This window comes from Micropterus dolomieu, linkage group LG19, assembly GCF_021292245.1.
Source record: "Micropterus dolomieu isolate WLL.071019.BEF.003 ecotype Adirondacks linkage group LG19, ASM2129224v1, whole genome shotgun sequence".
Classification (NCBI taxonomy): domain Eukaryota; kingdom Metazoa; phylum Chordata; class Actinopteri; order Centrarchiformes; family Centrarchidae; genus Micropterus; species Micropterus dolomieu.
In genome coordinates this window covers 35,716,517-35,733,543 of record NC_060168.1, presented here as the reverse complement: position 1 = coordinate 35,733,543, position 17,027 = coordinate 35,716,517, and the positions used below count along the sequence as shown (strand labels likewise).

The window sequence follows — 17,027 nt, the reverse complement described above, 5'->3', positions numbered from 1 at the left end:
TCCAATCACAGTGCAGGAGGGGCGGGACAGACACCACACCGAGCGTATCTGATCTTGAATGAAACGATGTTTCCTCGCCCGCAAAATCTCATGAACCCGCGTACGGACAGTCTGTGCTCTCATGTTTCAGTGCTTTGTGGTGACATTTTTACTCAGTGAAATTAGTAGCCTACCTGCAGCACATCACCTCCATGGAAATTATGTATCATAGCAACCACAGCGCCTCCAAAGCGCACCTTAGCGCTCCCAGCTAGACATTGTAGAACAGCAGCTGGCGTTTTCAGCTGGTAAAAAAAAAAAAAAAAATACTTTGGTGGACACGGACCCTTAAGCGTGATCTTTTTCTTGCAGCTTCATTGATTCTGACCTGAGCTCTGTTTGTGTTCAGGTGGACGAAGCAGAGAGGAGGGAGGACGGCAGCCGGGTGTCTCTCAGCGCGCCGCTGCCTGTGCCAAAGGTAACACATATACAGTATATGGGTCCCTCTGTCCACGTCCTTCAGCGTCTTTTTGGTCCGGGTCTGTTACAGGTCTCATTGATTCATCTGGCGATTCATTTCTCAGTTAACCAATGATTCGTTTTTATAAGATAGAGAAATATCCCACTTTACTATCAAATATGACAAAGAAAAGCCTAAAATCCTGACATTTGAGAGTCTGGAAACAGAAACTGCAAAATAACACTAATTTATGGACCGAGAGTTGCAGCTGTAGTCTGTTTTTCTCCTTTGTAGGGAATCTTAATGCCACACACAGTAATAACCTTTTTGACAAGGAGACCTGTAGCCTCTAACTGAAACTTCAGGGCGCACATCTTAAATGGACTTGAAACACAAATTTCCCCATTTTAACAGTAATACTGAAAAATGCTTTGTTAATATACAGAAACTACAATGTGCAGTTTTATTTTAGTTCACAGTCACATTTTAATAAAACAGTGCTTAACAAATGCACATAATTTAAGATAAACCTTTCTTAATCCCGCGTAGGGGAAATTCGCAGTGTCGCGATGCCGTTTCATTTCTGTCACGGCAGATTTTATGTTATAAGCTGCTGTTGTGCTTCATTATCTTGTGTTTGAGCTGTGCGGTGCCAGCTGCCTCAGCAAACTTGGTTTATCCCGCATGTTGTGGACCACATCGAGTGCAGCAGATACAGTCACGGACCGCGTTTAAACTTGGTCGGGCCCAACAGGCAATATTCACAATACCACCACCCAACACATGCGTGCACACACAAACGCACACCAGCATCCAACTGATTTGCATCACATGACACAAGCTGGTTGATTTTAGACTGGCTTGTGTATTGCTTTCTCATAGGCTGTGGTCCCTGAGCATGATGAATGTGGCTGCTATAGACATTATAATTAAAAATGGGCAACGGAAATTTTATTTAACTTTTTTTCTGACGTTCAAGCACACACGCCCCGGGTTTATTTGCATTTGCGACCGTTATATTACAGCTAACACAATATTAACAGAATAAAAATAGCTGACAAAGAAACTCCCTCGTGCTCTAAATATTCTCAAAGAAGTGTCTCTGTCTGTCATTATGCCGTATGAAGTCCCTGGATATCCTCAAAGCTTTCACTGTGGTCAAAAAATCCCTGAATGTGTGGGCACACATCAACCTATTTAGTCTTCTATGGGTCAATTGTCAGCAACAGATGAACACCGTTTCAGAGAATTTGTCAGTACATCCGACCGGCCTCACAACCGCAGACCACGTGTAACCACACCAGCCCAGGACCTCCACATCCAGCATCTTCACCTCCATGTTTGTCTGAGACCAGCTGCTGCAACAATCTGTTTGCTTAACCAAAGAATTTCTGCACAAACTGTCAGGAACTGTCTTAGGGAAGCTCATCTGCATGCTCGACGTCCTCATCGGGGTCTCGACCTGACTGCTACTTCGCACAGCGATTAAAAAGGAGTGGACCAACACTCCACAGGCCGCAAGAAGATATCTTGCACTGCGTGAGGCAAATGATGGTCACACCAGATACAGACTGGTTTCCTGACCCCCCCCCCCCCCCCCCCCCCCCCCCCCCCCCCCAATACAGTGAAACTGCACATTTTGGCCTTTTATTGTGGCCAGCCTAAGGCCTTTTATTGTGGCCAGCCTAAGGCCTTTTATTGTGGCCAGCCTAAGGCCTTTTATTGTGGCCAGCCTAAGGCACACCTGTGCAGTCCCCATGCTGTCTGATCAGCATGTTGATATGCCACACCTGTGAGGTGGATGGATTATCTCGGCAAAGGAGAAGTGCTCACTAACAGATTTTGACAGATTTGTGAACAATATTTGAGAGAAATAGGCCTTTTGTGTACATAGAGAAAGTCTTAGATCTTTGAGTCCAGCTCAGGATGAATGGGGGCAAAAACAAAAGTGTTGCGTTTATAATTTTGTTCAGTGTATAAAATAAAGTTTGCTATTTTATCGCTGCCGCTAGTTAAGTTGACAATTATGTTCAGGCCACCAGAAATTTACTGGTGCTCCTGATGGCCAAAACTAATTGTTGTTAAATTTGCAGGTCGAACACGTAGATTTTAAAAATACTTGCCCTGTTTTAAAAAAATGGTTGCAGTCTTGAGCCCTGCTCCCCCTCCACCGTCGATGCTTGTGCTCACACTACAAGTACCGCAGGAGAATAGGCAGCCGTTCTATTTTTGATGTAAGACGCGTCAAGCAGCACAGACCAGATGAGCCGGGCAGGAAGTCATACACAGAAACGTCAAAGAGAATCCTTTCGATTTTCAAAATAAAATGCATTGTACAGACTTCCGGTTGTATATCAAAAATAAACAGTTAAAACAGACCAAAAAATAAACAATTTAACTATGTAGCCTTCCCTCTTAACCACGGTAGAAGCACAAAAATCAAGGACAACTTATCAAATCAACTAAATCTATACAATTCAGCAAAATCAGGCAGGCAAAACACTCTTATTCTGAAATGCTCCATGTGGGAAATTCAGCCCTGCAGGGAACTGGGGGACAACAGTTCACAGAGCGCTGTTGTAGAAGCACATAAAATGACAAAGTCAACAAGATTTTTTGACTGATATTACAATTGTGATATTAAAAGAAATAATAATTTTTACATCAGTATTCATTATGGTGTGATTTATGAGGAGATCAGTACCAAACAAAGATGTTTTCTTTAAGAAATGAAATTACTTATCAAATTATCATTGCTTTATTGTCAAAGGGCTCACTTAGAAATGAAGCACACGCCTGTTTTCTCCGTTGCTTGCATCAGCCACATTCTGCTTTCAATGTGAGGTCTCCGGGTCGGATTCAGCCCTGTGTGCGCTCCCGAGCCTCTCAGACTACAGCGACAACACGGCAGCTAACGACATGCAGTCCGCTAACTCCATAAAACATTGACTCCAACATAAACTCCACGTAAGGATAAAAACAACAGTAAAGGTTTATGTGACGAAGCCTGTCGGACCAAACAAGATTCAGATGATGTCGGGTAAAAACAGTCCCACCAGAAAGTCAAGGAGAGAGTCACGTTAGCTCGCCAGCTAACACCAAACAGTTGCTAACGTTATCCACGCAAAGTTGTATCGCTTTCCCCATTACTTCACCAGCTACACGACCCATATAACTATCGTGGGAACCACCGGTATCATGTCAGAGTGTTGATTTTTGCTTGCAGGAATGGATGTAACTGTACAAAGCAAATGTGCAGCGATTTGTTTACGTTACTAGCCTATAGTGATACAGGGCAGCTATCGTTAGCACGGACATGCCGCTTTTTGCTTCGTAACTTTCAATTTAGATTTATCGTGGTTTTACTGATACTCAGGTACACTCCATGATCTGCCGCTGAGCCGAGAACGTTGAAATAACAGAGCCTGAACATGTCTGGAGAAAAGCCACAGCCTGCATGCTGGTGATCCTGCGTTTATTGCGGGATTTCTGTATGAAAGCGGTCATGAGTGCGTACGAGCACACGCCTGGTTGCCACCGCTTTTGGCCGCTGGAAACTCCATAATGCCCCTTTAAGTCTCTAGAATATGTTGTGTACGCCAGGACGTCTGCAGCACGACAATATTTATTTAATTTAAAATGGTATTTTGACACACGCACATAACCTTTAACAAATATTGCACCTCCTGCGATTTGACAATTGAAGTAGGCCGTGATGTGATTTTGATTAATTGTTCAGCCCTGGTGTTAAATCTGAATATTTACAGCGTGCAGCAGGGAATTTCATTCTTGACCTTTGAATCAGTATTATCAGTAAATAAAGGTCCACTTACTAGCTTCCTCTCTCAGGGCTTTGAACAGCATGTCTTGGTGTTCTGTACTCAAACCCCTTAGAGGCACATTTGGGTTTATTAAATAAAATGGACGTTCATATCTAGAGACCATCTTTGAAGAGAGACCGGTGTTACGTCTCTCTAAGTATTAATTAATTCAATCCAGACTCATTTGATAATTAAGATTTTCTCCTCCTTCACATTACTCCCCTCCCTCCCTCTCTGACTCTCTGTCCTCCCTCGTTCTCCTGCCTCTTCCCTCCATCCCTCTTCATCTTTAGTTAAATCTCTTCCCTCGTAGCTCATTTCACTCCAGTTTGCTTTATTGGTCTGGATGTCAGATGAGCGGCGCTGCCAAGGCGTTTTGACTATAAAGAAAAATGAATAGAGAAATAAATAAATACGTGGAGCATGACAGGGTCGGAGAGAAATGGATGCAGAGTTCAGACTGGATTAATCTCTGTGGAAACATCCAACATTTACTGCTGTAAAATAAGACGATGCAAAGACTGATTACAAGTCCTGCACTGTCCAGATCAGTACAGTTTATATCTGAGCTGTGTTTGCATCATCTGGAGAAAGTAGCGAAGATAAACAGTCAGTCAGTCAGTAAAAAAAGTAGAGCTGTGTATCGTTTCTATTTTATAGAATCCGTTTCTACTAATGGAATCCAGTTCTTCTGATTCCAACCCCTTAACCACAGAGCTCCTTCCTCCTCGCTCCTCCTCCCCTTCATGTCTCTAAAGTGAAAGGAGTCTCTGTCCTAGAGCGGCGTCTCTGGGACTCGTCTCATCTGGAGCCATCGTTGGTTTCCCTGCAGTATAAAAGTTGAACGTCGGCTCACCTGTGTTTTGTACCTGAGGCGTCGCTGCTGTTGGCGTCAGCTGGATCTGGGAGAGCGCGACACGTTGAACACGGTGAAGCGTTCCTTCAGATTCACGCCGTGTTGAAGGAAACGCTTCGTCACATTAGAGCCGCTTCCTCCCTCGCACCAAACCTCCTGACTGCAGCTGCTGCAGTTTGTTAGTGAAGCTAAAGCCAAACTTTGGAGCGTTTGCTGCGGGCCGCCACGGTCCAGGACCGGAACCAGCAGGACCCTCTTCTTCACGCTTTGTTGACGTAACAAACAAGGTGACGTTAGGTCGGCGTAGCAGCTCCTGGCAGATTAGAGACACTTTGATGTAAAATGCTCACTGCAGTTCAGTCAGGAGCTGAGATATGCAGGAAGTCAGGAACCGAGAAGCAGAATCCAAACGCACGGGTCTTAACGAGTCCACGGTTCTTGGAAATTTGGTACCTGTTCCAACTTGGAGCCGGTTCTCGATACCCAACCCTAATAGAAAGTAGAAACTGTGTACGAAGGTTGACAGCACACTATAATTAGAGGTTCATTTATTAGTAGTTAGTAGAGAATAAATTAATTTACTTTCCTGTTGTGTTCTAAAAGAAAATTATAGCAAAGCAGGGAAATAACAAATAGCAGAGACTGGTGGCTGAGACATGTACCAGGTTATATCTGTGGAAGATATGTATATGGAATTGCTTTTTACATTATTTTTTTAGCATTTTTAGTTCAGTTTGAAGGCAAGAAACAGACAGGAAACAGAAAGAATAGGAAGTCCGATCCATTTCGGGAAAAAAAATCTACACACACGTTTGTCAAAGAAAGTCGCAGTTTGTCGTAAAACGGTAAAGTTATATTTAGTTTTGTGTGAAACCGCTCAATGAACAACGTCACCAACATGGCCGTCACGTCCTTCTTCCGGAACGAGGGGGGAAGTATTAAGGCCTTTTCACGCGGGAAGCGTTTTACGCGCCTCTTAATTCATTTTCCATGAGAGGCGAGCAGGAAGGGAGGCGCCGGCATTGCGACAGGCGTAGCGACAAGCGGGCGTGTTCCCGTGAAACTGTCGCGGTCGTGTTCATCTCACGCAAACGCCCGTCCCTGCCAAAGTTGAATTGACTTGAACTTTTTGTGCCTACGCAACACGCAGCACAAAACAAGATGGATGAGACACTGATCCTCGCCGTCTGTGACTTCCCCGAAATATAAAAGTGTTCACTGAACAGTTACCAGGACATTAACCGGAGGGCGTTTGCATGGCTTAAGTTTATCAGCTATATGAATAATATCTATATTGTATTTATAGTTTTATTTTAAGCTAGGCTATGAAGGAATACAGTGGCGCACAGAAGCCGTTGCCGTGGTTACGATCTATTGACCGCCTTCCGTTTACTCGCGGAGCGCTTGTCTCGTTGTCTGTTCACATGAGAAGGGGCCAGACGACTACGCAGGCGGAGTGTCGCTTCCCGTGTGAAAAGGCCTTTAAAGTAGGCCGTATGTTTACTTTCTTGTTCAAAACACAAAGGGCGTGATGGCGTTACGTTATTACAGGCGTTAGCTTCAGTGACGTTAGCTTCAGTGACGTTAGCTTCAGTCATTGAGAGAAACAGCTTTGACGTCACATGCGCAGCTTTTGGGTTTGTGGTCTTTGTAATTAAGTATTTTCAGTCTAAGACTTCACCAGTTTTACGACAAACTGCGACTTTCTTGACTTAAATTATCTTTTGAATTGATAAACATTGTGTTTGTAATTCAGGGCAAAATTCAGACGGGATCTAAACATTAGCCGTCTCTCTCCGGTCACGAACATGCGTATTATTTCTGAAATAAAGTCCACGGCGGTCCACCGAGGTCCACCGAGCCGAGGACGTTGCACTTACAGGGTATAAACCACCACCGTCAGAGGTGGAAACTGTAAAAATAAACTTTCTGTATACGGATAAATATGTGACGAGCCGATAACATCAGCGGTGTCAATACACTCTTCACTTTTCCTGAGGTACATGCTGACTCTGAAGCGTCCAGTGTCACATGCACTCAGTTTAGAGAAGGAAATATGGTTATTTAGTTGTATAATGGCTCTTTTCTTTCAAGGCCTCTACTCTGAAGCAGCAGCAGTGCATGCTCTTATGCTGGAAAATTCTGCACATAAGTAGTACTGACTATTAAATATTTCGACATACCGAATGTGCAAAAGATTTGATGAAATTTGCAAAACAGTTGTGAGAAAATGGCAGAAAGCCTGTGCAGGTGGAAACGGGAGAGATAGACGATGAATTCAGGCTCAAAAAAATTAGCTTCTGCAGCCAAAATCTAGTTTGAAACCAGAGTTTTGCACATGGCCACGTGGCTCCTGCTCCGGCTGCTGAGCAGTTTGTGAAATTCATTAGAAATCTGGTGAGGAGTCTTTGTGATGTTGTGCAGGCGGACAAACGGGAGTGAAAGTCTTTGTGTTGGTGATAAATCGGCGTATCATCTGCAGTCGGGTGGCTGGAGACACGTTTCTCTTCAGGAAGTCATGTTTACTTCCTGTCTGCCGTTTTCAAAGCTTTCTTCCTCCTTTTAGATCGTCTCACCTCTGTCGTCTGTTCCTCCATCTCTCTTTCTCCTCCTGCCTTACGTCTTTTCTCTGTCATCTCTGTCCTCTTCCCCTCCACTTTCATTGTTCACCTTCTTTCACCCTCTCTCTCTCTCGCTCTCTCTCTGTGAAGCTGCTGACTCAGCTCGACGGCTGGATGGTATAAAGTGCTCTATCAGCTCAACCAGCAGCATCTCTCTTAAGTGAGTCGGGGGGTGGAGAGGGTTGCGGGGGTACTCTAAGGACACTTTGGTTCTCCAGCATCAGACACTCAGTACTGCAGTACTCAGTGGGAATACTACTGCAGTACTGTTGAGCTGAGGACAAAAATGATCCACATGGTTCGTTAAATTAAACCTCTCTTCAGTTTATTGTCTCGTCTTCGCTTTTACTGTAAAAGTGAAATCATCGCTTTGATGTTTGGCAAAGCTCGCAGAGCTGTAAGCACAGAAGTACAATGTGAAAAAGATATCACGTCTTCCTTTCTGCTAACAGAGTTGTTCAGACAACGTGGTCAATCATCTGGATTATTTCGTATTCATAAGTTATATTAATTCTCCTTTATGTGTTTCACTTGGTAATATTTTATGTTTTTCTCAGACAGATTAGTGAAGTAACATGTATATGTGTAGTTCGTCCTGTTAACTCAGAGCTATTCAAGTGCCGTGAAATTCAGCTAAGTGTAGTAAAAATGAGGTGAGAGCACCTGTTGGCACGTGTTGCGGTAAAAAGCTCAGCCAAGCAGGACACGGAGCAACAGTTCTGTGACCGTTGCGTCCTGTACAGCAGTAGGAAAGTTGGTACCTGTGTGCAAGTACGTTTGATAGAACACATATTTAGGACTCTGCCTGGAGACGTTTATTTTGTGTTTTAAAATATCCACACAGAAAATGCTTTTAGATTATTTATCTGAAATAGAACTCATGGGTTGGTCTTTTAATCATGTTCACAGAAATGATATTATATTTGTGCATTTTTATCTTTGTTTAGTGTTTAAGTACCAAGTCTTATCTTGTACCCTGAAGTTATTAAGATCCTTTTCTTCCAAGATATAGATATTTACAACCTGAAAGTGCAAGATGATGAAGTGTGTGGTAATTTTCTTGTGAATTATTATGTGTGAGATCTGATATATTGTGCGAACACGTTATTTTAAGCACACAAGCTGTGGATTTTGTGCAAACAACGATAAAACAGTAAATTAAATGCACTACATAATATTTTGTGGGCAACAATTTGAGAAAGTAACTTCTGCTGTACTCTACTCTGCAGTACTCTGCTGTACTCTACTCTGCAGTACTCTGCTGTACTCTACTCTGCAGTACTCTGCTGTACTCTACTCTGCAGTACTCTGCAGTACTCTACTCTGCAGTACTCTACTCTGCAGTACTCTACTCTGCAGTACTCTACTCTGCAGTACTCTACTCTGCTGTACTCTGCAGTACTCTACTCTGCTGTACTCTGCAGTACTCTACTCTGCTGTACTCTACTCTGCAGTACTCTACTCTGCAGTACTCTACTCTGCAGTACTCTGCTGTACTCTGCAGTACTCTACTCTGCAGTACTCTACTCTGCAGTACTCTGCTGTACTCTGCAGTACTCTACTCTGCAGTACTCTACTCTGCTGTACTCTGCAGTACTCTACTCTGCTGTACTCTGCAGTACTCTACTCTGCAGTACTCTACTCTGCAGTACTCTGCTGTACTCTGCAGTACTCTATTCTGCAGTACTCTACTCTGCAGTACTCTACTCTGCAGTACTCTACTCTGCAGTACTCTGCAGTACTCTACTCTGCTGTACTCTGCTGTGCTACTCTGTCCCCTCTCTGTATCTGCCGCGGCCGTCCTCTGCGCTGCTGTTTTATTTCCTGTTTTATATGCAGCCCATTTGGCTGAAGAGGTTTTTTCACAGCCCACAGGTCTCTGATGGGTTTCCATAAAGACAGCCGGGTCGGCGCTGTCACTTCGCCGCGGGATCGTTCTCTGTCACGCCAGCCCGCTGACCAGAGAGAGACCCCGTTACACATCCACACCTCGTTAACTTTTAGAGGTCATACGTAGAAGACGGCTGCTGCGACGAGCTGCTGCTGCTGTAGTTACAGGCTGCGATCACATTATTCTGATCTCCTCTGTGCAGATAAAGAGCTGCTGCGCCCACAGTTCAAACCGATTAGAACGTAAATACACAAGAGAAAACAAAGTCAACACGGCAACGACAACCGTTAACTTTACTGCCACTTTTTTCTTTTACTCTGGTTGTAAAAGCAACGTCTGCTGCCGACACTGTTCACTTCGAGTCTTTTTGTTTTTTATTTTATTGATTATTACCTGGACAGATATCTGATTCCTTTTCAATCCAGTTCTTTATTGTCATTCAACCTTGTAAACCATGAAGGAACGAAATTTGTTTCCCAGGTCCAGCAGAGTACTGAATAAATAACAATTTAAGATAAACCCTTTATAAAAACACTTAAATAATCTAAAACTATAACAAATTATACTAAACACATAGTTAAAACCATACAGCCTCAGTGCCTTGTGCAGTAGCAGCAATCTAAGAGCAAAGGGGAGGGAGTAGCAAGTACACCAGTCGTCAGTAGCTTAGAAGCCGCTGTGCTGCTGCACGCCGCCATCAACAACAGTTTTAACATCTAAACAGATGACACATGTTGTTACAGCTGATTTCAACTGAAGAAACCTCATTAATGTTGGCATTAAAAGTCTGATCCAGAGCTCTGACTGCGAAAACAAAAAGGATCTGAAGCACTGAAAATGTTTTTTTTTAGAAATGGCTGTGTGGAAGTGAGTAAAATTTACTTGGGTGGCACTTTTCACAGACAAATGGCTCACAAGGTGCTTTAGAAAAACTGTTATACAGCATACAGGAAATAAATTAAAGATGAAGTGACCACCTGAGCCATGTGTGGAATAGAATAGCCGTTATTGTCAACGAGCTTTGGAGGGTGAGGTGCCAAAACACAGCTACACACATTATTTCATTCATGTCCATAATAATAAATAATAATATAAATGCACTTAGAAATTTAGAAGCTAAGAACTACTGTTTAAACTATTGCACATATGGAAGAAGCATTCACTTTGGATGTCTGAGTCGATTCTGGTGCGTATTTCGGTAGGGAGGGAGATGTGATTGAGCCGGCTTTTGAGGGATCTGTAGCGCTTCCTGGAGGGCAGAAAGTCAAACACAAGGTATCCTGGGTGAGGACCGTCTCTGACGATGACTTACGCTCCGCTGAGGTAGCAGGTCTCTTATGGGGAGGGCAAAGGACAGCCCCTCTCTTACAAGTGCAAAAAATACACAAGATACAGACCTGGTGCACACAGTTTACCGAAACATCTGTCCGAACAGGTATGTCTTTATCTGCCTTTTAAAAGGCAGATTCAGCAGACAGGATGCTGGCACAGCAATTCACCACAGGCCTCAACGCGAGAGCCTGAGAGAGAGCGAGAGAGCTAATTTAGCTTAGTTGACCTGAGAGAGCTGATGAGTGAGGGCGTAGTAGTTCAGCCACACATGGAGGACCCTCACCGCGCAGTGCTCTGGAAGAAAGACAGAGTTTAAAAGTGAATCCTAAACGCAACAGGGAGCCAACGTTGAGATCTGAGGATCCGGGTGATGTGAGGCCGTGGCTCTGGATCACCTGCAGACGATCAAGGGCTGGCATGCTAAGTGAGGAGAGAGGTGTGTTTGAGATGAGATACAGATGAGAATATAAGCCTCTCTAATTCAGCAGTCGAGTGTACTGATCTCAGTTTACTAGTTGTTCTTATTGCTTTCAGCTGCTTTGCCTGGGTGTTAAATGACGCGGATTGATCAGATATTATCCCGCAGGTTGGAGCGGGCAGCAGAGGAAAGAGGCCCAATATTTGTATTTTGATCATGGGGGCGACTTTTTCTGGAGCAGCAGAACCTCCATCGTATCAGCTCTGAGTTGTAAAATAAAAAAGAAGTCCCTAACAGAGTGTAGACAGTCACAGGAGCCTATTTGTCATCATCCACAAGTATAATATGCATTATGAAAGGGCAGCAGATATAAAGTGGATAACAGGGGCCCCAGAAACGAGCCCTGCGGGACGCCACAAGACCTGTGTGGGCAGTTTATTAGTCACGCAGAGGTGCAACAAACAGTCATTCCAAACACATATGTTTAGTTATCAATAAACTACCCAAGTACTGCTGAAACGATTAGTCGATTAATCAATAAGTCAATTATTTTTTTATTTAACCGGGGGGAGAAAGGGAGCAGGACAACAAGTCTAACAGTACGAACATAAAACAACAGTACAAAATACAATCAAAGCATTTACCCTTTTAACTACAAAAGCAACAGACGTAACCCACTGTCTAACCTGTACATTAAAGGAGATCTATTATGCTTTTCCACATTTTATGACTTATCTACAATGTTATAATGTTGGATGTTCATGTTAAACATGGCCAAAGCTTCAAAAAATGAGGTTAAAGCCTTTATAAGAAATCACTGTGAGCCAAAACCTCAGATTTCCTCCTGTTCTGAACGCTTTCTTTTCAACTGCTTTTTCTACCAACGGCTCCGTTCTACGTAATACGGAGCCGCTGTTCCATATATGGTCATGTGCTCCCACACTAACAGCACGGCAACGCTCAGTCTGCCTGTTCCGCCCATCAACAACAACCTGGTAGCATGCTTCGGGTCTTAGCCAATCAGAAGACAGTGGGCTGTGAGAGGGGGGGCCTTAAAGAGACAGGAGCATCTACAGCTTGTTTCAGACAGAGGCTGAAATGAAGGCCTACATGAAGAGTCAGTGTAAGAAAAATACATATTTTATTAAACTTTGAATCATGCAAAGCTGCGATACAGGAATCACAGAACTACAATAAAGGACTAGAAAAGCAGTGTAATAGGTCTCCTTTAATAAAACAATCAGTAGTTAAAATACATCAGTGCTTGCTTATTCAAAAACAGTTACATCCATCTGGCAAGTCATTTTTCATGTAAAAAAGATTCCGGCTTTTGGATTGGACACAGCAAGTATTGAGAAGGTGTGTCTTTGAGTACAATTAATACTTTAAGTACATTTTCATGATTATACTTAGATTATTTTAGTTTAGTAACATTTTCAATGCAGTATTTTTTACAGTGTGGTTTCTTTACTTTTCCTTAAGTAAAGGATCTGAATATTTGTCTGCCACTGCTTAAAATACGCCTGGATCAGAAGTATGACAGGAAGTACAGGGAAACGTGCAGACTATGCTGCCAACACATTATCAGATTTCCCGCTTTAAACTGATTCCTGGTTCTCTTGGATGGTTTGACACTTCTGTCCAGACTGAAATATCTCAACAACTATTGGTTGAAACATTCATGTTCCCTATTAATTAAACTTGTCATTTAGCGCCACCAACAGGTCAAAGGGTCCACTTGTCCATCGTTTCAGTTCACGAGAAAATACCTTTTGATGCGAACTGTTTCACTGCTGTGCTCTGGACAGAACCAGCAGTCAAGAGAGTAATTTACAGATTTATCAATAAGTAAAATGAGCATTAATTGCAGATGTTATTTACAGCTTGCTGAGATCAAAGTATGAGCCAGGCTGCCTCCAGATGTGGTTTATCTGGTCTGATCGCTTGAGTTTCTGAGATGTCCAGATAAAACAGAACCAGGCACATCTAATCACTTCTCACCATTTATTGACGTTTTAATTGTTAATTGTGCAGCAAAACACGTCCAGATCACAAAACCGTCTCTTTGAGAGCTGCATGATCTGAAAACAGGCCTTGTAGTTTGTAGCTGCTCACCCAGCCGACTCGTCATCTCCACTGTCCTCATCGCCTAATGGCAGAGATATTAAATGACAACGTCTTTAAATCTTATGAATATGAGGCCAGGCAGTCACGGCCAATACACATCAGTCTGCAGAACATCCTGTTAGCGTTATGAGCTCGCTGCTGCTGCTGCCGTCTGCTCCTCACCTCCATTATACGGCCGTGATGGGCCGGCTTCCCAGGCCCAAATTAAAAGAAGAGGAACAGAGTCCTTGACGATGAGGCTTCGTCGATGGAAATTAGCCTAAGTGTTGTCATTAATATTTCCCAGCGCGGGCTAATGTCTGCGTCGTAATGTTAAGAACAGGATATCCCCTCAGTATCTGCTGAGGAAGGCTCTTTGGGGAGTTGGAGAAAACCTTTATGTGTTCAGAGATGAAGGCTAATGTTCAAAGTAAGTCAAGTTTTAGATTTAGTGCGAGCTGTGGTTTCACAGTTTAGTTTCTTCACGGAGGAGATGAAGGCAGACGGCTCAGAGTGTCTGGAGCCTAAAGTTTGACTGATTTAATGAGTCTTTTTCATTTACCTGCAATTCAGGATGTCCAAAAAAATAGTCCCAGACCCATCTTTCTTGTTTGTTTGCTTGCTTGCTTGCTCGCTTTCTTTCTTGTTTGCTTGCTTGCTTTCTTTCTTGTTTGCTTGCTTGCTTTCTTTCTTGTTTGCTTGCTCGCTTTCTTTCTTGTTTGCTTGCTCGCTTTCTTTCTTGTTTGCTGGCTCGCTTTCTTTCTTGTTTGCTTGCTCGCTTTCTTTCTTGTTTGTTTGCTTGCTTTCTTTCTTGTTTGTTTGCTTTCTTGTTTGCTTGCTTGCTTGCTTTCTTTGTTTGTTTGCTTGCTTGCTTTCTTTGTTTGCTTGCTTGCTTTCTTTGTTTGTTTGCTTGCTTGCTTTCTTTGTTTGTTTGCTTGCTTGCTTTCTTGTTTGTTTGCTTGCTTGCTTTCTTTCTTTCTTTCTGGCTTTCATTCCTGATTTCTTTCTTTCTTTCTGGCTTTCTTTCCTGATTTCTTTCTTTCTTTCTGGCTTTCTTTCCTGATTTCTTTCTTTCTTTCTTTCTGGCTTTCTTTCCTGATTTCTTTCTGGCATTCTTGCTTTCTTTCTTTCTGGTATTCTTGCTTTCTTTCTGGCATTCTTGCTTTCTGGCTTGCTTTCTTTCTTTCTGGCATTCTTGCTTTCTGGCTTTCTTTCTTTCTTTCCTGCTTTCTTTCTTTCTTGCTTTCTGGCTTGCTTTCTGGCTTTCTTTCTTTCGTGCTTTCTTTCTTTCGTGCTTTCTTTCTTTCTTGCTTTCGTGCTTTCTTTCTTTCTGGCTTTCTTTCTTTCTTTCTTGCTCCCTTGCTTTCTTTCTTGCTCCCTTGCTTTCTTGCTTCCTTGCTTTCTTTCTTTCTGGCTTTCTTTCTTGCTCCCTTGCTTTCTTTCTTGCTCCCTTTCTTTCTTTCCTGCTTTCTTTCTTTCTTGCTTTCTGGCTTTCTTTCTTTCGTGCTTTCTTTCTTTCTTTCTTTCTTTCCTGCTTTCTTTCTTTCTTGCTTTCTGGCTTGCTTTCTGGCTTTCTTTCTTTCGTGCTTTCTTTCTTTCTTGCTTTCGTGCTTTCTTTCTTTCTGGCTTTCTTTCTTTCTTTCTTGCTCCCTTGCTTTCTTGCTTCCTTGCTTTCTTTCTTTCTGGCTTTCTTTCTTGCTCCCTTGCTTTCTTTCTTGCTCCCTTTCTTTCTTTCCTGCTTTCTTTCTTTCTTGCTTTCTGGCTTTCTTTCTTTCGTGCTTTCTTTCTTTCTTGCTTTTGTGCTTTCTTTCTTTCCTGCTTTCTTTCTTTCTTGCTTTCTGGCTTTCTTTCTTTCGTGCTTTCTTTCTTTCTTGCTTTCGTGCTTTCTTTCTTTCTGGCTTTCTTTCTTTCTTTCTTTCTTTCCTGCTTTCTTTCTTGCTCCCTTGCTTTCTTTCTTGCTCCCTTGCTTTCTTGCTCCCTTGCTTTCTTTCTTTCTGGCTTTCTTTCTTGCTCCCTTGCTTTCTTGCTTCCTTGCTTTCTTTCTTGCTTGCTTGCTTTCTTGCTCCCTTGCTTTCTTGCTTTCTGTCTTTCTTTATTTCTGTCTTGAAAACTCACCAAACTTTGCACAAAATTCAGGCGTGGCAAAATGGGTTGCTAGCGACGCCCACAGGGCAGTCCCCGGACAATGTTTCACCTACATGTAAGAAATTTCTGTGGTACGTTTAATTAGGATTTAATGGTAATTTTTGCCGATTTACACACTTTGTACTTTAACTCCTCCTCCTAGGGATTTAGTCCGACCGACTTCAGATTTGTGCTGTGCACTCTAAACCCATTGGCTAGAAGTTGTGCAAACAGTGAGTTTTCGTGGAACGGCGTGGCGTGGCATCCAAAATTTATTATTCTCCATAAAACAGGAAGTTATTGTAACTTCAGTCTACATGCTCACATCTGCACCAAATTTGGAATACACAAGAGTCGTGCCCTGAACCCATCCATATGCCAATATTCACTCAGTCATAGCGCCACCTGCTGGCAACAGGAAATGACACGTTTTACGCTGTAATGTACTACTCCTAGCCGGTCGGACATATCAAGTTCAAAACTGTCCCAGGAAACCCTTAACACATTGATGAAGCCATGTTGCAAAACTTGTGAGTTTGCAGTAAACGGCGTGGTGGTGGCGTGGCAAAGGAAGTTGTTGTAACTTCAGTGTACATGCTCAAATCTGCACAAACCTTTACGTGCTTGATAACTGTCCCAACCCGAACACATCTACACACCAATATTCATTTATAGTCGTATCGCCAAGTGCTCTACAGTGCCACAAAGGGGGCACAGGAAGTGACGTATAACACCTTCATGCAGCGTCCGAAGCGCGTAGCAAACTCACAGATGCACTGGCAGAGCTCCAGAATCTGCAACGCAGCCGCCTCACGCCCCGACGCGCTACAATTGTGAGGGCCCGCCCGACACTTTCGGTGTTCGGCCTAATACATCACGCTGACATGTCGACAGTGTGGAAGCATTTTAAAGTGTCTGAGCCGTTTGCAGACGCTGTTCTGCTGAACTGTCTCTCAGCACATCCACTCCATCTGTGGCTGACTTCTTAGAAAAGAACCGCTTTTTGTGTTTCTGTCACTTGTCTGTGAGAAGGCGATTAAGCTAGCCGCACCTAAATTTGGAGTGTGCACGTATTCTAGCCTTTACGGTAAGTGAACTGGCCCAGAGCGAGCTGACAGGCAGGTTAGAGACTTTATCCTGTCAGTTTGTCTCTTTAGTATATGAAGAGAGGCTGTGAAGTCTTCATGTTACGAGAACCACATACAACATTATTTATCAAACCGGATCAGACTGGATGGATTTAGCGCGAGGAGGAAACACCTGCAACAACGTCCGGTTTTCAAAATAAGGTGTCTGTACAGGATGGAAATAGGATTAATTGGATTATATTCACAGAAAGTATAAAACGTATTGCATGCGTCTATTAAAAGGAAATGGACTCATGTAATTTACTTTACTGGACCCTCTCGGGCCCTGGAC

At 43.1% G+C, this 17,027-nt stretch overlaps 1 protein-coding gene across 1 annotated transcript in view; it reads left to right on the top strand.

The window, feature by feature from the left end:
* The window catches only part of LOC123957334 (inaD-like protein), a 53,478-nt gene that overhangs the window by 27,516 nt on the left and 8,935 nt on the right, over positions 1 to 17,027 (top strand). The window contains exon 9 of the mRNA XM_046030026.1: positions 389 to 457. Within this exon, the coding sequence (XP_045885982.1) occupies positions 389 to 457 (69 nt within the window). The remainder of the gene's footprint in view (positions 1 to 388; positions 458 to 17,027) is intronic.